At 48.5% G+C, this 22,087-nt stretch overlaps 1 protein-coding gene across 1 annotated transcript in view; it reads right to left on the bottom strand.

Moving 5' to 3' along the window:
* Positions 1-21,486, bottom strand: part of LOC146866668 (transcription factor Spi-C-like) — a 107,449-nt gene extending 85,963 nt beyond the window's left edge. Inside the window, exons 1-2 of the mRNA XM_085600179.1 lie at positions 21,190-21,486; positions 20,777-20,918 (exon numbers count right to left, since the gene is read on the bottom strand). Coding sequence (XP_085456305.1) covers positions 20,777-20,918; positions 21,190-21,192 — 145 coding nt within the window. The 5' untranslated portion in view covers positions 21,193-21,486. The remainder of the gene's footprint in view (positions 1-20,776; positions 20,919-21,189) is intronic.
* Between the last annotated feature and the right edge of the window lie 601 nt (positions 21,487-22,087).

Raw genomic sequence — 22,087 nt, 5'->3', positions numbered from 1 at the left:
TGAAAGGACATTTGGTGCACCCACCCTGTTCCAATCCACATTATCCTGTCTGGGGAGATGCTAGCACCTCCCTGCCACAGGAGCCCTATTGTCCAGCTGGCGAGGCTGGGGTTTTCCCCAGCAACAGCCAGCCAGGGTCGTGTAGGTGGCGGGCAGTAGCCATTTTGTGTTACTTGTGCACTTTTAAATTGGTGTCCAAATTCTACCGCTTTTCCCATATCGCCCCTCTAGCAGGGGGGAATCGTACACTCATGCCCATGGCTGGACTGGGGGTATGATTCCTACATGTTTGACACCAAACACGATATGGTTCTGTGTAGCCATTCTCAAGTTATCGCGATAGACTTATAATGCGGTTAAGAATATATGGTATGGCTACACTACAAACAACCCAGCGATGATTTTACGAAGGTTGCAGGGAGGCCCTACTCACGTAGGGGTCCCCCCTCACACATACCTCAGCACCCTGCCTTGTAGGATTACCAAGGCCTGCCATAGGAGTAACCAATGAGAGTATATGCGTTGTAATGGGGTGGGATATAGGGTACCTATATCCCTGTAAGGGGTGCTAGCACCACCTTACCTAGACTACAGTAGTGGTCTGGCGGTGTCAAGTTTGTATGGCTGTCCCAGGGTGGCACAATAAGTGCTGCAGCCCTGGTAGGCCTACTGAGGGACCCATGCCCTGGGTACCATCTACAAGGGACTGTCAGGGCATCCTCAGCATCCAATTGGTTTGTGCCTAAGGTACTTCACATTAGTTTTAGGGAGAAAGCAGATAGGCTGGGGTCCTGGGTAGCAGGATCCCAGCCAGATTAGTCAAAAACCACTCAAATACCAGTCAAAAAGTTGGGGGCAACCAATAGTCAGATTCCACCTTCCTACACCTAGCCAACCAGAAACCCCATTTCAAACAATTGGGATTTATTTCCTTTTTTTGTCTACTTTCAACAAACACCCCAGGTATTGTGTGTGAGGAGTAAGGATTACTACTCCATAATGAAGTAAATAAAATGTTACCTACACTTAGGAGGTGTGCATCCTGGGACTTTACCGAAAAGCTAAATATGAGCCAGCAACACAGTTTGTGGACCTTGCCCATTTGCTAGCAAAGAGACTGATCACACGCAAGTGAAAGGCAGACAATCCTCCAGGTCCCTCCGTGTGGATTCTTTCCATGCTGGTGTGGGTTAAGGTGGAGAGATTGGGAGGAGGTGAAGGGACTCTTTACATACCGAATCTCAGATGCATGGGCTGCCTTTTTAAAAAACTCCGAGGGAGCGCCAACAATTCCCAACTCTTGCGACACTCACTCTCCCTCCCCCCTGCAGCACTGCATATTTACTATGACATCTGAGTATTGCCCACCACGTGATGCTGCCATGTGCAACCCTAGTGGCCCATTCGGATTCACAAACTCAGTGCTAAATTTACACTGTGTAAGCGAGTACAGTTCCTATTTGCTTTTTTTAATGTTGGTTTACTCATTTATCCAAACTTTTTCTTGAATTTGTTTCAATATAAATACTGATTGCAACTTCCTATCTTTGATACTTTACTTTTCAATAGGCCGACGTATACGAACTTTGAATTACTGTTGATAACTCAGCTGTACACTTTTTCAATAACCGTAATCAGAGGCCTACATGTGGACAGCTGACCTGTGCTATTAGTGTTGCAGCATATTGTTGTTTTACCTGTACCCGCTTCTTGTGGACATAGCACTATCATAGACTCCTTGATATACCGTGACGTATGTCCTGTGTTTGAATTGTACTTGTATGCAATTGAGAAAACTGCCAATAAAAACCATTCACACAAAAAATGAAGTAAATAAAATGGTTAATATAAATCATACCAATCTCAGTGACAAAGTAATGTTTCATTGTGGTACAAATACTGTGATCTATCCCCATTAGATACCATGTTAATGTCTAAGACATTTCATGCCAAGGTATTGTGGGGTTATTCGGGCATATCCGTATAGATTTAAACATTTGGATCTCGCTACATTTCATAGTGTCAACCATAACATGCTGTTGGACCATTTCATTTCAGTAGGTTTAGCGAAGCAGGCATGATCATGATTTGCTTCTTTTCTGACCTACAGGTCTCAATCGGAAGGTGCTACAACTTTTTTGTTCTGCCAAACCCTCACAACCCTATTCTGTTCAATCTGTTTATTCAGCCTATGTGGCCCAATTCACTCATTACCCTTTCCTATTCGTATTACACACAACTGTTTTTGAAATTTAACCAATGATTCTCAATATCTATGCTGTGGCTGAACGACTGCCTGTCAGGCATTCTGTAATGGACGTGCCTACCCAGCTAGGCACACCTGCAATTTTGGCTGTCCCCCACTTCTATTAACAATAGTATGAAACTCGGGATTGCCGTTCGATTATAAACTGTACTTTTATGCCATATGCAGAAGTTATGGTACAAAATGGAGGTAGTTACCCAACAAGCTGCTAGACAACCTGATTCCCCCAAAACCGTATTGGCGGACAGGGATGATCAGTTAGGTGTGCAGCTTCCTCATATTCCAGGTTGTTTTTATGTTCCACTATCACCTCTACTACCCCCGTTGCCTCTACTACTAAATCCTCCACAACCTCCCTCGCTTCTTCTCTAAAATCTACTACTGAGTTGGCTCGAGGGAGGAGGTAGAAGTTAAGGTCACGTTCTTTTTTAGGGTCAGATCTTCTGGCAGCGCAAATGCACCATCCCTCTGAGATCTGCGGAGGTGCAACCAGACAGAATCCTAATCAGAGACAGCCATCTAGCAGACTGAATAAACCGGTAAAGTCCAACCCAGTAAAGTTTCGTAAAAAAAAAAAAACAAGAATTCAGTTCCTTTAAAGGTTGCGCCCTCACTTCGTTCCTATTTTATGGCTAATTCACAGGGCAGTATAGACCCTGTACATTCTGTCCAGTGAGTCCACAGTCTCTGTGGCCTCCTCTATTTTACTATCTAATCGTTTTGCCCCCTTGAGCGTTCTACCTGTGTCATCGGGGGGTGGACAGACAAGAAGAGTCTGAGGATGCGGGCTCTTTGCCTGTAGAGGAGGCTGCTCAAAGTGCTGACACAGTACAGGGGCTATTAAAACAATTGACTTTGGAAATTGGGGCTCGCTTTTCCACTTCGGAACTGAATCAGAAAAAAAATACAAGACACCTGCTCCAGTTTAGAGGAAAACTTTGACACTCAACCATAGGATGGATGAATTAGATCTAAAAGTAGGGGATTCGAACAAGGAAGTATAGGATAATGCCTGTTGGACCCGGCCTCGTAGAATGGTCCGACGTGCCCCCGCACCACCGAAACCTGGTACCTGCAGCCCCAAGCACACGGCCCAGCCGACCCTCCCCACCAGGACACACGCACCGACCCGGACATCCCCGTCCATGGCCTCTCCCCTTTCGGCCACCCCGGGCCCGCGTGCCCACTTCATGCACCAAGATGGCCGCCCGGCCCCAGCGCGACCCGGGCCTAGAGGCGCCACTCCGGCTGGAGGACATCACGCTTCCAGGGGATGAGAGAGGGAGGAGCAGTTTCTATCGCACCTCTGAACTCCCCTGGGACGATGGGTTTCGATCGGCCCTCCGGCCTCCCTGAGGGCTGGCTCCGTGCCTGCTGGGTGTCTGGGACTCCTCCCGACCCGGCCCTGAAAGGATCAAAAGACAATAGCAGGAAATCCCGACAAGCGACCCCCAGGTGACAAGACCCCTGCCTGCACAGACTCCGGACATCAAAGAGGGGTCGACCTATAACAAGGGGTGCTCTGGGTCTGTCCGGCAGATTCGACGCTGGAACAACGAGAGCCTGCTGACGTGGTAGCGGCTCCTGGAACTTAGAACTACCTGAGCCCTGCTGAGTGACTCGCGGCTCCCCGAAGATCGTAAGACCTCCGAACTTGTACCTGAGCCCTGCTGAGTGACTCGCGGCTCCCTGAAGATCGCAAGACCTCCAAACTTGTACCTGAGCCCGCTGAGTGACTCGCGGCTTCCACAGACTCCACTGGTCCCGCCGGACCCCACGACAACCAGCCTACCCCCCCAGCTCGAGGATTGTGAGCTGTGCGCCGGGTACATCCTTACCTTGAACTTTTGTGCCAAAGACTGTCCCGCTACCCCCTATCCCTTCCGAGACTCATTGAGCCCGCGCTCTCCTTGTACATATTTGCAGTGCTAACCTATTTGATAAAGATTGGTTCCTGAGAACGCACGGTGTGTTGTTTCTGTGTCGTGTGGTGCCCGAAGTACGATCCTCGATACGAGACTTCTCCACCTGAGGAGTCTCCCGCCAGTGCCCGGCTACGATACTCGAGGGTGGGTCTCAGGGTAGTCAGGACTCCGTTCCGGGCTCCTCTGAGGTCGCCGTCTAACATTGGTGGCAGCGGTGGGATTCGGGCCCATCACCGAGAGATCGTACTGTGAACGACGGACGCACTACCAACAAAGATGGCAGAAGGAAACACCGTGATCCCCGCAGAAATCAACGCCAACAGGGTGTTCCAGGTGGAACAACTAGAAGAATACACACAAAGAACTAAAGCAATTCTGCAAAGAACTTAGAATCGCTACCACCGGTCTCAACACCAAGGAAGATTTGCAGAAAGCACTGAAAGCCTGGGTGGATACCGGGGCCTCCCGCCCGGAAAACACGGGGGAGCACCCCGACGAAGCAGAACCTTCCCAAGGCGAAAGCAGCAACAATCAGGTGCGAAACATCGTAACAGAAGGGGGCCTATCCCCGGAGGAACTCGCGGACAGAGAGAGAAGCCGCAATCACGAACTCGAGTTAGCTAAGCTCAAAATCGAAGGCGAATTAAAGTTAGCAGAGAAAAAGCTAGCAGTGGAGCAAATGCGCGTGCAAGGCGAGCTAGAAGAGAAGAAACTCCAACGGGAACACGAAGGAAGGAAGCTCCAACTGGAGCACGAACGCAGCTTGAAGGAAATCGAACTCAAGGCCAGAAGTGAGGAAGGGAGGCCCCCGGGAAACCGAGAGGCGACCTCCCCAGCGGAGCAGAAGGTCCACATCCCCAAAGATGTGGTCAAGGAATATTATAAAAACGATGACATTCAGCAATGGTTCAGGGCCTACGAGGTCGCCATGACCTCCCATCGGGTCCCGCAGAAGGACTGGGGGGCAGGGTTGTGGGGACGATTTCTGAGCGAAGGAAGAGACACCCTGCTCGACCTGCCCCTCTCTGCAGACCTCCTACAGCCACATGAAAGAAGCTCTACTCACAAGGTACGGTCTCACCCCCGAGATGTACCGTCAACGATTCCGGGACTGCAGGAAAATCCCGGGCACCACCTGGGTAGAATATGTGAACTTTTTTAGTCGGGCCTTCGATGGGTGGGTCAAGGGCAGCAAAGTCACCACTCTTGAGGAACTCACCGACCTCCTATTGTGGGAACACCTGGCTGCGAACTGCTTTGTGGAACTACGCCAGCATCTGCTCGACAGCAAACTCACCGATCCCAGGAAGCTGGCGGTGGAAGCAGACCGCTGGACCAACACCCGGGTCACCCGGGGCATGGTAGGAGAATACCCCCGAGCCAGTCAGGGACCACCCCGCCAGAGAGGAGGGGGGAACCAGGGAGGCCAGAGAGAGTCCCAGCCTAGTCCTCCGAAGACCCAATCTCCACCTTTCCCAGCGCCCCCCCCACCAGTAACCGGACCCCCCGGAAGACGGGGACACAGGGTAACCGTCACTTGCTTCCGTTGCCAGAAGCCCGGGCACTACGCCAATGACCCAGAGTGCCCCATGGCCACCCAAAACACCCCTGCAAGACAGATAGCCAACGTAGCCCTGGGGGAGGAGGTTGAGGAAGCCGGGGAATGGGAACCCGCAGCCATGGCCCTAGTATCCCTGGGAGATGGGGAGATGGTCCCTGGTAGCCTCCTGCCCTCCAACACGAAGAAATACGGGCAGCTCGTTAAGATCAATGGCCACCAAATAGAGGCCCTGCGGGACACCGGGGCCAGCATCACCGGTGTCCTCAGGCACTTAGTCCCCGAGGAGCAGATCCTCCCCAACGTCTTTGCCCAGTCATTTCCACCGATAATAGGGAGAGTATGTGTCAGGTAGCTCTGGTGCCGTTTGAGTGGGGTGGAGTAATAGGTAAACTGAGGGTGGCCGTAAGAACCTCCCAGCCGGTCGACTGCCTCCTAGGGAACGACCTGGAGAGTTCGCCCTGGAAGCACGTCGAACGCAAGGCCCACCTAGGGATGATGGGGCTCCCCGAGTGGGTGTGCGCCACCACCCGATCTATGTCAGCCCGACTCACCCCCCTGGGAGAAGTCGAAGACGCCCCGACCGAAGAAGTCAGAGCAGTAACCCCCGAGGGTCCTCCCGTCCCCCCCATCGGAGGGGCCCGTCGCCAGCGACGAGCCCTCCCTGTCCGACACCGCCTCGGTCCCTGAGTTAGGCGATCTACCCGAGTTGGCCCAATGGCGCCACGAGGGTGGACCCACCCGGGAGGAGTTTTGCCGGGAGCAAGCCACCTGTCCTTCCCTGGTCGGACTGCGGCGTCAGGCCGAGGGCCAAGCCGCAGGCGACCAAACTGGCACGCACCGAATTTATTGGGAAAATAGCCTTTTGTATAGTGAGCAGAAGTCGGTGGAGCTGGGATCCGGTCGGGTGCTGGTGGTACCCCTCCGCTTCCGAGACTTCCTCCTGGGCTTAGCCCACGACGTCCCCCTTGCCGGCCACCTGGGTCAAGACAAGACCTACAGCCGTCTCGTGACCCATTTTTACTGGCCTAAGATGAGAGCAGCCGTAGAAGCCCACTGCAAGTCCTGTCCCACGTGCCAAGCTAGCGGGAAGAGTGGGGGGAAGCGCAAGGCTCCCCTCCAACCCTTCCCGGTCGTCAGTACCCCCTTTGAACGAGTCGGGATCGACATCGTGGGGCCCCTGGACCCCCCCACCTCCCAAGGTCACCGTTTCATCCTGGTCCTGGTGGATCACGCCACCCGATACCCTGAGGCGATCCCCCTACGCACCGTCACGGCCCCCGTAGTGGGCCGGGCCCTGATGGGGATCTTTTCCCGGGTAGGGTTCCCCCGCGAGGTCGTGAGCGATCGCGGCACTAATTTTATCTCGAGGTACATGACGTCCCTGTGGCAACAATGTGGAGTGTCCTACAAATTCACTACCCCGTACCATCCCCAGGGGAACGGCCTAGTAGAGGGGTTTAACCGGACTCTGAAAGGGATGATCACCGGCCTAGAAGAGCCCCTCCGGCGTAAGTGGGACGTCCTGCTCCCCTGCCCCTTGTTCGCTTACCGAGAGGTCCCCCAGAAGTCCCTAGGGTTCAGCCCATTTGAGTTGCTCTATGGACACCCCGTCCGGGGTCCCCTCAGCTTGGTTAAGGAAGGGTGGGAGGCGGCACCCCAGACCACCCCACGAGATGTGTTCCACTATGTTCTGACCCTCCGGAACCAGACCAGGAAGTTCCAAGCACTGGCCGAGGCCAACCTAGAGACAAGCCAAGAAGAGATGAAGCGCTGGTACGACCAGAATGCCACTCTGGTCGAGTTCCAGCCGGGCCAACAAGTATGGGTCATGGCTCCCGTGAAGCCAGGCGCCCTCCAGGACAGGTGGACCGGGCCCTACAAAGTGATTGAGCGGAAGCGTCCAGTCGCCCCGGGATCCCCTCCGGGTCCTTCACGTGAACCGCCTCAAGCCTCACTTCGTGCGGACAGAACTAAGCCTCCTGCTGGCCACCGATGACGGGGCCGAAGAGGAGTCCGATCCCCTCCCGGACCTCCTGTGTGTCAAGGAGCAGGATGGCTCCGTGGAGGGAGTGAATCTCTCCCCAGCTCTCACTACCCAGCAGCAAGAGGACTGCCGCCAGCTACTAGGACAATTTGCCGACCTCTTCTCCCTGATCCCCCGAGTCACCGACTGGTGTGTCCATGACGTGGACACCGGGGACAGCCCGCCGGTGAGACACCGAGCCTACCGGGTCCGGTCCTGCATTCAAGCTGAAGTCTCAAAGATGTGGACCATGGGAGTGATCGAGCCATCTGACAGTCCCTGGGCCAGCCCCGTGGTCCTGGTCCCGAAGGCAGCGGCCCCCGGTGTCGCCCCCGAGCTCCGGTTCTGTGTGGACTACCGGGGGCTCAATGACGTCACCCGAGCCGATGCCCACCCCATCCCACGAGCCGACGAGCTCATTGACCGACTCGGGGCAGCACGGTTCCTCAGCACCTTCGACCTCACCTGCGGATACTGGCAGATTGCGCTCACCGAGGGGGCCAAGGAGCGGTCTGCCTTCTCCACCCCAGATGGGCATTACCGCTTCCGCGTAATGCCCTTCGGAATGAAAAATGCCCCGGCCACCTTCCAGCGACTGGTAAACAGAGTCCTGGCCGGGCTAGAACAGTTCAGCGCGGCATATCTGGACGACATCGCCGTTTTCAGTTCCGAATGGGGTGAGCACCTCCGGAGGGTGCTAACCGCCCTGCGCCAGGCAGGCCTGACAGTAAAAGCCAGCAAGTGCCAAATTGGACAAGGATCAGTAGTCTACCTGGGGCACCAGGTCGGGAGTGGCCAGGTCGCCCCTCTACAGCCAAAGATCGACGCCATTGTGGCCTGGGAACCCCCCACCACCCAAACGGAGGTCCGAGCCTTTCTGGGCCTCACTGGCTACTACCGCAGATTCATCCAGGGGTATGGCAGCCTTGTCGGCCCCCTCACAGAACTCACATCCAAAAAACAGCCAAAAAAGGTTCAGTGGACAACCGCCTGCCAGGAGGCGTTCGATGCCCTAAAGAAGGCCATGTGCACGGCCCCCGTCCTCCAGGCTCCCGACTACTCCAAGGAGTTTGTAGTCCAGACCGATGCCTCCGAGCATGGCATTGGGGCCGTCCTGTCCCAGATGAATGACCAAGGCCTGGACCAGCCCGTCGCCTTCCTCAGTCGGCGGCTGTTACCCAGAGAACAGAGATGGAGCACCATAGAGCGCGAAGCCTTTGCCGTGGTCTGGGCACTCAAAAAGCTATGACCCTACCTGTTCGGCACCCATTTCAGAGTCCAAACTGACCATCGGCCCTTGCGATGGCTCATGCAGATGCGAGGAGAAAACCCCAAGCTACTGCGGTGGTCAATCTCCCTCCAGGGGATGGATTTCACCGTAGAACACCGCCCTGGTACGGACCACGCCAACGCTGACGGCCTCTCCCGGTTCTTCCGCCTCAGCGAAGAGAACCCCCCAAGATGATGGGCAGTTCTCTCCGGCTTTCAGCTGGGGGGGGGACGCGTGTTGGACCCGGCCTCGTAGAATGGTCCGACGTGCCCCCGCACCACCGAAACCTGGTACCTGCAGCCCCAAGCACACGGCCCAGCCGACCCTCCCCACCAGGACACACGCACCGACCCGGACATCCCCGTCCATGGCCTCTCCCCTTTCGGCCACCCCGGGCCCGCGTGCCCACTTCATGCACCAAGATGGCCGCCCGGCCCCAGCGCGACCCGGGCCTAGAGGCGCCACTCCGGCTGGAGGACATCACGCTTCCAGGGGATGAGAGAGGGAGGAGCAGTTTCTATCGCACCTCTGAACTCCCCTGGGACGATGGGTTTCGATCGGCCCTCCGGCCTCCCTGAGGGCTGGCTCCGTGCCTGCTGGGTGTCTGGGACTCCTCCCGACCCGGCCCTGAAAGGATCAAAAGACAATAGCAGGAAATCCCGACAAGCGACCCCCAGGTGACAAGACCCCTGCCTGCACAGACTCCGGACATCAAAGAGGGGTCGACCTATAACAAGGGGTGCTCTGGGTCTGTCCGGCAGATTCGACGCTGGAACAACGAGAGCCTGCTGACGTGGTAGCGGCTCCTGGAACTTAGAACTACCTGAGCCCTGCTGAGTGACTCGCGGCTCCCCGAAGATCGTAAGACCTCCGAACTTGTACCTGAGCCCTGCTGAGTGACTCGCGGCTCCCTGAAGATCGTAAGACCTCCGAACTTGTACCTGAGCCCTGCTGAGTGACTCGCGGCTCCCCGAAGATCGTAAGACCTCCGAACTTGTACCTGAGCCCGCTGAGTGACTCGCGGCTTCCACAGACTCCACTGGTCCCGCCGGACCCCACGACAACCAGCCTACCACCCAGCTCGAGGATTGTGAGCTGTGCGCCGGGTACATCCTTACCTTGAACTTTTGTGCCAAAGACGGTCCCGCTACCCCCTATCCCTTCCGAGACTCATTGAGCCCGCGCTCTCCTTGTACATATTTGCAGTGCTAACCTATTTGATAAAGATTGGTTCCTGAGAACGCACGGTGTGTTGTTTCTGTGTCGTGTGGTGCCCGAAGTACGATCCTCGATACGAGACTTCTCCACCTGAGGAGTCTCCCGCCAGTGCCCAGCTACAATACTCGAGGGTGGGTCTCAGGGTAGTCAGGACTCCCTTCCGGGCTCCTCTGAGGTCGCCGTCTAACAATGCCCAAGAGGTATTAAGCCTTAAGGCCAATGAGCGGGAAATGACAGAGAGACTGGAGAGGCTTGAGAATATGTCAAGAAGAAACAACATCCGGATTTTAGACTTAAAGGAAGGGCTGGAAGGAGATAATTTAAAATCCTATATTGTTGGCATTCTGACCAAGTCTTTCCCCCAGATTGCTTCGGCTTCGGTCTGGGAGTCCGAAATTCAACGGATCCACAGAGATCCCTTTAAGTTAAATCCGGCACGGAAAAAACCCAGAAAGATCTTGGTTTTCATACAGTCTTATTCTCTTAAGGAGCACTTATTGGGGGCAGCACTCAAACTTAAAAACATTCAGGTTCAAGATGCTTCCTGTAGAATCCGTTCTGATATTTCCCGGGCTACGGAGGATAGGAGATGGGAACTGGGAAAGCGTATGGACACTGTAAGGGACCTAGGAGCACAGGTGCAGTTGCCGATCCCTGCTTTTTTTAAAGTGGTCCTTGCGAATAAAATGTATAATTTTAGGTTCCCGGAGGAGGTGGACAGCTTTAATGCACGGTACAATTCCACAGTGTAAGAGTGTAAGATTCAGTACCCAAGCGTTTTTTTTTTCTCTTTTTAAGAAGCTAGGCTATGGGTTTATGGCTCAAAGGGCAATATCTATTGCCAACTGGTAGCTGGGAGGGTTCCTGTTGGGGGTGGGGTGGGTGGCTGGGTGGTCATGGAGGCCAGAGGGGGTTTTCACAGAGTTTGGTGGGGAGCATTGGGAAAAAACAAAAACTATACATTTATTGAATTCATGTGACATTACAACCTCTAGTAGCAACTGTAGAGAATGGATTATGTGCCATGATGGGGGATAGCTCTGCTTGTAGTTGGAATCAATATCTTGAGTGTCTTAGCTGGAATGTTAATGGTTTGAGAGTTAGAAGAAGGCAACGTTTGATCCTGCAGTATTTAAGAAACAGTTCAGCTAAACTGCTCTTGATCCAGGAGACTCATCTTTTGCTCGCAGAATGTAAGGCATTATTTGGTAAACAAAAATGGGTGGATAAAATCATTGCTTCAGATCAGCAATGTTGCTCTAAGGGGGTTGCTATAATATTAAAAATGAACTCGGGAGTTGAGCTTATTAAGTCTCAGCTAGATAGCAGAGGACGTTGGGTTATTGCCGAAATCAAACTTAAAAGGGTTAATTACACGCTAGTGAGTTACTACGGGCCTAATGAAGATGATATTTCTCCTTTGTATAACCTCTGTTTGGTCCTTTGATCTTGGCTGGTGACTTTAATGTACTTTTAGACAATAACCGCGATAGATCCTCCCCCCGAACTCATATTGCAGCCCCTCGGGTCAAAGCTCACTTGATGAATATTTTGAAATTTTTTAATTTATGTGATTTGTGGAGGAAAAAAATATGGTGATCTTAGAGAGTACTCTTTCTATAGTAAAAAGAACTCCCACTATTCTAGGATAGACTATGTGTTTATCGATCACGCGGAATCTCATAAGGTGAGCTTAATTAAATATCTGCTCATTCATTTATCGGCCCATGGAGCCATGGCATTTAAGTTAGAGTTTCCTCCGGATCACTGTTTAAGGAGATGGACATTAAATAGAAGGTTTCTCCTGCTATCTTCCACTCCTGGCCTTTTGAAGTCTGAAACTGACACCTTTTTCCATAAAAATGTAGGGTCTGCCCCCCAACATATCGTCTGGGATGCTTTTAAGGCTTGGTTGAGGGGGGCTTTAAAAGGGGCGGTAATCGGGTGGGCCAGGTCAGAGAGGGAAGATTTGGTTAAGTTGGAGCAACAGGTAGCGGAGGCTGAAACTGAGTTGAAAGTAAGACCTCATGACGATCCAGAGAGAGAATATTGGGTAACGAAAGTGGAGAAGCAGCAGTTAAAATTTAAACTTATGACAGAAGAGATCTTACGTCAAAAGTGGGAGATAAGTAAAATGCGGGAGTTTGACCAAGGGGAGAATTGTGGTAAGCTCCTTGCTATTAAATCACGGACCGATAGAGCTAGTACGTATATCAGCAAGATTAAAGTGGGTACACAACTCATCGTGGAAAAAGATAAAATAGAACTGACATTTACGGGGTTCTTTCAAGATCTTTACCATGAAGATCTCCAGGAGTCAGAAGGGTGCATTGATAGATGGCTGGAACAAAAACACCTCTCGAGATTAACTGAGGTTAGTCAACAATTCCTCATTTCGGAAATAACAGGGGCTGAAATTTTGGAAGTGTTTGAGGTAGTTAAAAAGGGGAAAGCAGCAGGCCCCGATGCAATCCCGATGGAGGTGTATGCGATTTTGAAGGATGAAATTATTCCAGTCTGGTTAAATCTGTTCAATGATATACTAAAGGGCACATCCCCTTTGCCAGATTCATGGTCTGACGCGGTTATTACCCTGATCTTGAAGCCTGGGAAGGACCCCTTCCAGTGTCAATCCTATCGCCCAATTTCCTTATTAAATGTTGATTATAAGGTTTTTGCAGGCATAATGAACAAACAACTTTGTAAAATTGCACCTCAAATAATCCATGAAGATCAAAAGGGTTTCCTTCCGGGTAGACAAATGTTGGATTTGGTATATACTCTGGTTGGTACAGTGGATTTGGCTTTATCCAGGGGTCTTCCTTTGTCAATCATCACGGTTGATGCGGCTAAAGCCTTCGATCGTGTGAATTGGCACTTCTTAGATAGAACCCTGAGGGTTATGGATTTTTCTCCTGGATTTAGAGATGTTATAAAAAAAATATATATACTACTCCTCGGGCCCGGATTTTAGTCAATGGTAATCTCTCATCTATTGTCAATATAGAACGTGGTACTAGGCAAGGCTGCCCTCTATCCCCTATCTTATTTGATATTTATATAGAGCCTTTAGCTCAAAGATTAAGATTAAACAATATAGTTGCTCCCTTTGAATCTGCTGGGTATAGCAGGAAATTAGCCTTGTATGCAGATAATCTTGTGTTCTCTTCTAATGTGGACACTACCTTATATGAACTTATACTTGAAACTCAAAACTATGGGAAACTATCGGGCTATGAAATAAATAAAGATAAAACTGAGGTTATGGCTTGGAACACTGCCAATCAGATTCACCCATCTGCGACAGAACTCAGATATCTCGGAATTACAATAACGCATGATCCCACGAAAATGCCAAAGGTTATTCTTGATAGAGTTTCAAAGGAAGTTGACTCTGTTAAAAAGATGGCAGAACATCCCTTTATCCCACTATGGCCGGGTCAATTTGGTTAAAATGTGTATTCTTCCGAAGTACGCCTATCTATTTAATAATATCCCTTTAGAATTCCCAAGAGCCGAGATTCTTAAAATTGAGGGTAGGATTTCGTCTTTTATTTGGGCAGGAAAAGGGATTAGGCTGTCCTGGAAAAAACGTAGGCGCAAACTAAAACAGGGTGGTATGGGTTTACCAGACTTTCAGCTTTACTGTTGGGCCTATCAGCTGAAAAATGTCAGGATGCTTCTGCACACACCGGATACTTCAATGATTGGTAAAATGTTTAAAGCTATGCTGGTAGGTTCAGAGGAACATGGTTTCATGTATAAATTTGGTTCTCCAAAATTCTATAAAAAGGTCCGGTTGAAGACACTACGTATGGCGGCCAAGCTTTGGTCAGATTGTTGAACCTGTTTGGGGCTTTCTTATTACAGTGAGGGACTCACCGGGAACTCCCGAGTGCCTCTCGGATGCTTTAGCTCAGCCCCTGATAGCAGCAGGAGTTCTCCATTGGGGAGAATTGGTAGTGGATAGTGAATGTCTCCCCTGGGAGGTCTGGCATCATATCACAAAAGGAACGTTGTCCAGATTCAAATATTACCAGCTCTCCTCTTGGTGTAGTTCCCAAAACTGGCTGTTTTCTGAGGAAAACTCCATGGAAAGTGATCTGCAAACTCAGAGTCCAAGGAAGAAAGAAGTTGCTTTATGGTACAACTATTTTCTGGCTGCAGTACAATGGGGGTCAGAAAAGTCTTTCCAGGTCTGGGAGAATTACTTGCCAAGCGAGGATTGGAAAGAGTTATGGCAAGTATCTAATGATCTGCTTTATTCCGTGGTTAAATCTGCTGCACTCAGAAGGAATCATTTCTTCACACTCCACAGGATATACTGGACCCCTTTTAAAATTTCTAAACTGAGGGATGGAGAAGAAGCTAAATGCTGGAGGTGTGAATTTCAGAAGGCGGATGATGTCCACATTTTTGCATCCTGCCCTAAGATATTTGAATTCTGGTCAGATGTGGGTAAGACTATTTCCAGGGTCATGGGTGCGGATGTGGAGGTAAGCCCAATTCTTATTCTTTTTGGGTTTGGTGCCTAAGTTGGGTGAGTCTCGAGATTACCTTGGACCCCAACATAAATTGATATTCTATTTGACTTTACTGGCCAGGAGAGAGATTTGTTTGCTGTGGCGTCAGGAATCCCCTCCTAGCTGGAATGCTTGGTGGAACTCTGTCAAGTATTACCGAGCTATAGATCAGAGGGTTAACGTTTTCAGGGCAAGGCCCGACAACGGCTCGTTTTGGAATTGTTTGGATGACCTCCCCTGAGTGCTTCTGGGTCAACTAAAGTCTGTACTTTCTATAGGTATTTTCCAATGATTAACACCTCTGGGTCAGCTCAAGTTAAGTATAAACGGGTACCCCCCTGTTTGGAATACTTCAGCTGAAGACTAACTACCACCAAATAGTCATCTGCGCCAGTGGTGGGACAGGTCGAGAGGCGACAGTTGCTATGGAGGTCATATGAGGAAAAAAAAATTTAAAAAAAAAAAAACCTTGAGGAAAACCAACCCTTTCCTGATGCTTGTGTAGTTCTTCTAGGCGGTTGGTGCTTGGTTTTTTCCCCCCACCTGGATTATTAAAAACACCACAAACCTGGGATTTCCTGTAGCCAGACCAGTACAGAATCAATGCCTGAAAATGAAAAAGGGCCAAATGTACTCAAAAGTGATTCACCAAAAGCAGTTGCAAGTTGTGCACTAACTTTGAGAAATAATCCCGAATTTTGTGAACCAACATATTTTGCTTGGTTCACAAAAATTCCCGTTCTAGGTGGACTGCAGTCTGACCTACCACATGAGTATTAAGAGGTATGCTGCTAATTGGAACTCACTCCTAATAGAGGCCATCACATAGATGGCGGACTGCAAGTTTCAGTAGACCACCTCGTCTAAGATCACCTTTAAAGTGTTTTTTTTATGCAACCCGTTTTCGTTAAAGGAGACGGGCGGACTCAGAAGTGAGAAACGAATTTCAAAATTTCTTCAGTGAACTATATAAAGAAGAAAGCTTCCCGAACGAAACTCAACTCCAAAACTATCTGGAAACCATAGATCTGCCCTCTATAACCAACGAAGAGAGAATAGAGCTCAACAAACCAATAGAACAAGAAGAAGTCGAAACGGCTATCAAAAGCCTTAAGAGAGGGAAAGCACCAGGACCAGATGCTCTACCAAACGAACTATATCAGTCACTAAAAAGAGTCTTAATTCCACACTTAACAGAACTAATGAATGAAATTTTCATTAACAAAATAGACCTCCCTGCTTCATGGAATGAAGCAGTCATCAGTATTATATTGAAACCTGGTAAACATCCAGACCATTGCGAATCTTACAGACCCATATCACTCCTAAATTGTGATTATAAGATCTACACGCAAATTCTAACCAAAAGACTGACTAAAGTAGTTAATCACCTAATTAACATCAACCAGAAGGGCTTCATGAAGGGACGACAGATCCAAGAACTAACCCAAGAACTCATCTCAGCAATCGATGTAGCAACACAGGAAAAAATACCCTTAGCCATTATTACCATGGATGCAGCAAAGGCGTTCGATAGGGTTAATTGGCTATACTTGAATGCCGTACTAAACAGATATGAACTAGGAGATAACTTCCAGGACTTGATCAAATCAATCTATAGACATCCAACAGCAAGAGTTTTAGTTAATAACAATCTTTCAGAGAAGCTACAGATCACGAGAGGCACTAGACAGGGATGTCCCCTGTCTCCACTTTTGTTTAATCTTTATATCGAGCCTCTAGCAACTAAGCTTATGACTAATCCAAAAATTTCACCATTTACATACAATGGCTGGACGAAAAAAGTAGCTCTCTTTGCGGATGATCTGATGATCTTCACTGATAATTTTTTTAATTGTTATTACGATATCAAGACACAATAAACCAATTTGGTGCAATATCCGGATATATGGTTAATCAGTCTAAGTCTGAAATTATGGAGTGGAACTGTTCCAGTAATCATCCCCTTCAAAAAAAGAGAATACGATATCTGGGTCTCGACATAATCAAGGATATACATAAAATTGCCGAAATCAACTTTAAAAGGTTACTAAAAGAAACTAGGAAACTCCTAAAAACGTGGAGTGGAATACCTCTAACTTTTATGGGGAGATCTAACATCATAAAAATGATGATTCTGCCTAAATGTACCTATATATTTAGCACAATCCCCCTAGAGTTTGATCAAACAGCAATAAAAAAACTACAGGGGGAACTAAACTCTTTTATCTGGGCTGCAAAAAGCCCCCGAATCGCATGGAACAAGCTTAAAATGAAGAAAGAACAGGGGGGTATAGCAAGCCCGGACTTGATTCAGTATTGTAGAGCTTTCCAGTTCAAATATGCAAGAGTCTTACTAAAAGAATATGAGTTATATCCACCCCATCTCAAAGCTCTAGTAGGACCAGTGGGAAATTTTCTGTATAAATTTGGACACTCAAAATTCTTCAAAAAAATCAAACTAAAAGTTCTCTTTTCTGCAGTTAAACTCTGGACTCAGATAAGAAGAATAACCAAAATCCCCTACTATAGCGACTGGGCACCGATCTGGGACTCACCAGGCACTCCGGAATGCCTCCAAGACAGTCTCTCAGTTCCTTTAATCTTAGCTGGAATTACTAGATGGGGGCAACTCATAAAACAAGATAAAATTATTACTTGGCCACTTCTGGACAATCTCGTGGGAGGCTCCCTATCTAAATTTAAATATTACCAACTATCTAGCTGGGTAAAAGCAGAGCTGGAAATACACGGAGGAGACAAAGATCTGGAATCCAAAATGCTAACTTCTGGAACTCAAAAGAAAGAAATTTCTCTTTGGTATTGGGCCCTTATCGAGTCAGGAGAAGATATCACCAAGATAACAGAAAAGATCTGGAGGAGGGCACTGCCTACAGCAGACATCGAGAATTCTTGGCAAGTATCTATGGGAAAATGCTGGGGTATTATAAAATCTGCCGCCCTAAGGAGAAACCATCTGTTTACCCTTCATAGAGCGTACTGGACACCGAAAAGGCTTTCAAAATTTAACACCATTGACCGGAAAAAATGCCCGAAGTGTGGAGAAGAGGAAGCAGACGACTTGCACATGTTTAGGCAGTGCCCCAGATCAACGACTTTTGGAGTGAAGTTGGTAAGACCTTAGAGAGGATATTTAATTACCCAGTCAATGTAAGTATACATTTGGTCATCTTTGGGACTAGAGAGGAGGGGGCAAATCTTATTAAATTAACAAAAGATCAAGAGAACTTGCTTTTTACTTTGATATTACTCGCAAGAAGGGAAATATGTGTTAACTGGATAAAATCTAACCCCCCCTCATTTACGGCTTGGATTAACTATATACATAGGATTTCCAGATTAGATAGAAAAGGGAAGACCAGTAAAAGATATAAATATTGGGATGTTTGGGAACAACAGAATATGCTTAACTAATTAAAATGGTCCAATGATTAAGCAATGGCAATACAATAGAAGTAATGTCTTCTAGAGTAGCCTGGAAGGCTAGCTCCACCCACTCTGCAAGGGTTAAAGAGATGTAGAGATCTTGACAGACAAAGGGAAGCTCCCCATACTGGTAATTCGCAAAAGGGGTAGCGAAAGGAAACTACGTAACTGTTATAAAGATCCCTGAGAAATCTCCAAACCCAGTATTGCAAAATGAGGACAAAAAAAAATAAAAAAAATAAAAAAAAGGGAGACGGGCTGACTATAAAAAAGAAACTTTAATTTTCTTTTATGTTGGTATGAGAGTTGGCTGTGGTTCAGTGTACCTCTGTTTACTCCTGAAACAATCTATTTTTAACATTCACAAAGTGGAGGGAACCTAATGGGATCCCTTCCCTTTTGTGAACGAGTTACTACCTCCTTTGAGAGGTATGCACCTTTTCAATGATTTACAACAGGGACTGTGGTGGCAAACCATTGACACATCTCATACCGAATTGCAATTTGGAAGAGACGCCCCAAACACACCCCTTCCAAACAGAGATTTAGTACCCATTTCTAAAACCATCTTCCAATTTGGTAAGCCTCCACCACATCGCAAAATGGATTTAATGATTATGAAAGAGACATTTTGCAGTAGTAAATTGTCTTAAATTTCTTAATCTTAGGGTTTGCAACAGCAAAACAGCTTAGTACTTCGAACCCCTAGAGTTGTAATCTCCCAATGCCCAGTCAGGCTTCTGTGATCCAGTAGAGCTTTCCTGCAGAATGTTCTCGAAGCAAAGGGATAGAGGCTGGTGGGAGATCACTCTCTGGAATGACCCGCTTCTGAAATTTCAAGCCAGTCAGAATTCTCCAACGTTTAGGCACAAGGGGACTTGTTGTTATCTATGTTTGCAGTCTTAGCTTCACTCGTCCAGCAGTTAGGGTTAGAAGAAGGAGGCCGAAGAGGATTATTTGATTTCTAAGAAAAAAGTGGTGTATCTTAAATGGTGTAGTACCAGCACATCTCAGAAAATTAACATGGAAAGCTGATTTGGCAACGAGACAAGGGGCGGGCTTGGCTCTAAAAGCCGGAGCACGAGCCAAGCTTTCAAAATAATTTCCGTGTAAAAATATAACAAAGCCCCTTCAATATTCCAAATCGTGTATTTTTTTTTAACAGGCAGATGAGTTTCACTTTTGAATATTTAATTATATAACAGTATTGAGTGCCCTTTATCAGAAGGGATAGTATCTAAATATGAAACATACATTCCATTAATATAACCCACCCCAATATGTGTGTGAGTGCAACCATGACTGTACAGCGAGTAAAAGAGAAATAAAAAAAACCACACTTGCAAAACAGCTTTCTGAACTGGAGCTGAACCAGAGATCGAGCACCTCAAATTTTAAAGGGGCAGTTCCAGAACCTCTCTGCAGCAATGTCATACTTTTAATAGGCCTGGGGTACATTTCCATGATGCGGACATAGGCTCCCGTAACTTTGTGTTACGCCTGTTAAACAAAATGCCAGAATTTACACTATTATGGCACATCAAATAATGATGCTCCATTTACGGCAAACATTTAGCATGAGCGCACGGGAACAACACTAAACCACCAAAACGTGAGCGGCTACTGCTTGCTACTTGTGCTTTTTGCACTATTTTCTTCCGTGAAATTCGTTCTCTTTATCAAACTAGAAGTGAGCACAAATATTGTGCTAAAATATAGCACCAAATGCCAGTTCTACATTTTACAGAATTACCTGAAATTTCGCGTAAATAGGCATCTGCAAATTGTGCACATCCCTACTTTAAATGAAGCAGCGTCTACACTTTTGTGCAGTAAGCAGATATGTTTCTGCCCATACTCTTAGCTTAGCTCCTGTAATTATCATACATACATTCGGCAATTCTTATTACAATTGGATTCCACATAAGAGAGCATACTACATGCCCAGCAGGCAGTCCCTTTTCAGAAACAAATTGCATTAGTTAACACCTGACATATATTCCCTCAAACATGACGATATAAAAAAAATAATGAGGGTTCCCCACTTCTTCCTTCAACTTAATTCTTTGAAAGAACTTCTATTTCTGGTTACAAAGGCCTTGGTGTTGTGCCATTGTCACTTTGACCCCTCCTTTCTGTTGCAGAGAGAACTTCATAGCCGGAAAGTCAAGTTTACCTGCCTGCATTCTTCTGTCAGAGGGAAACACCCCCTTTCATCTTATCCGGCCGTTTAGAATGGGGTCAGGCGTCGCGCCAGCAGTTTGCAGCCGACATCTGTTGAATGCCATCTGCCTGGAGCAGGAAAGAGCGCCTTACCGGTGTGGTAAGGGAGCTAGCCAGTAGTACATAACACTGTTCCGCAAGCCGTAGTGCTGTTTCAGGGGTGATTGGGCTGTGCTGATGTTCAGGGTGCAGTGTTTCTATGTCTCGGAAAGGCAGCAGTATAGCGTTTCAAAGGGGGTGGATGTGTTTATGAGGCACTGCTCAGAGCGTCCCTGAGCTCAGTGCACCGAAGCTGGCACTTCTCAGCGACCGACCCTTACCTGGCACTGCCCGCTGCGCGGACCGGGGCGGAGCCGGCTGCTCGTGCCGCTCTGGGGAGGGCTTCTGTCCGCTCCTCTCCTCCCCCACTATCACCTCGCTGATCAGGTCTAGCTCCAGGTCCAGCTCCAAGGGCAGCGGCTCCTGCGAGAGAGAGAGAGCAAGCGTTCAGCACAAGGAAATAAACTTTCACTAGCCTAGAGAGACACAGTCCAGTCCTGCCGGGAGGCTTCGGGAACATGGCCACCATTTTAGAAGAGGGCTCTTTCGATATCCATTAAAAACAGAAATGCCATTTACCCCAGGGCATGTGCTAAACAAACATGCATGCTTCCGATTACACAAACTGCGCTTAAGCACAACTTTCTCCCACTCATGTGGTCTACTTTGTGAAGGGTGACTGCCCTCTAGTTACCATGTTTTCTTGAAAGAGGCGATGTTGAACGGCGTGGAAACCCCTGCGCCGGGAGGCTGCCTGCGGGAGCTGCGGCGTTTCGAGAAGCGACGTTTTCTACAGGTGCGCTTGGTGTTTGCAGGGGGGTCAGTTACACCTGAATATATATAGGCTCAGTTTTCTCTTGCGTGACGTTATTATTCAGTGCTGTCCACTGCCCACAAAATCCCCCTCTTCACACCTGCTGGACACACCCACCGGTGCAGGGAGGTATCTGACACCGGGGAATTCCTCTCCGTACCTGATAGAAGACCGGCCAAAAAAAAAAAAAACTCCTCTGTCCTCCGCGAATCGAGGCACGTGTTAGCTCACGTGTCTCAGGTAAAGAGTCGGAGAGGAAGGTTTTTTGTTTTTATTTCGATAACCAATTGTGTTGATGCTTGCCCATTCCGTGTTTCTGTCAGCATCTTTCATTTCATTTGAGTTGTTTGGTTATCTTTGGTTTCTGGCACATTATTTTATAACCCGTGCCCTGAAATTAAGTGGATGCACGCTGACCTTACACCTTCCAATCGTCGGTATTATATAGCTGCATTAAATTACCCGTGAGGCATTCCTCATAAAAATCTCGCAGATGAAGTTACTCCGAGCCAGGAACTCCTTAGCCCAGTCTTAACTTTTTTGAGGCTTAGCCCTCGCTGCCAGCGCCCTCACAAGTTCAAGCGTTAGTAATGTAGAACTTCCTTTGTTTTAGACTACTTAAAAGCCCCATGCTTTGCTCAGAAGCACTCTGCAGTTCTGGCCCTATTAAAAGTCAGTGCGCTGAATTCCAAGGCTGCGTAGTTTTGAATCCACCTCATATCTCTTTAATCCTCCTAAAGATACTGCCTGCCTCCTCAGCGCCCTTTTTCAGGTTCCT

The sequence above is a fragment of the Triturus cristatus genome, chromosome 1_2 (genome assembly GCF_964204655.1).
Source record: "Triturus cristatus chromosome 1_2, aTriCri1.1, whole genome shotgun sequence".
In the NCBI taxonomy this organism is placed as follows: domain Eukaryota; kingdom Metazoa; phylum Chordata; class Amphibia; order Caudata; family Salamandridae; genus Triturus; species Triturus cristatus.
This window is presented reverse-complemented; position numbering and strand designations above follow the sequence as displayed.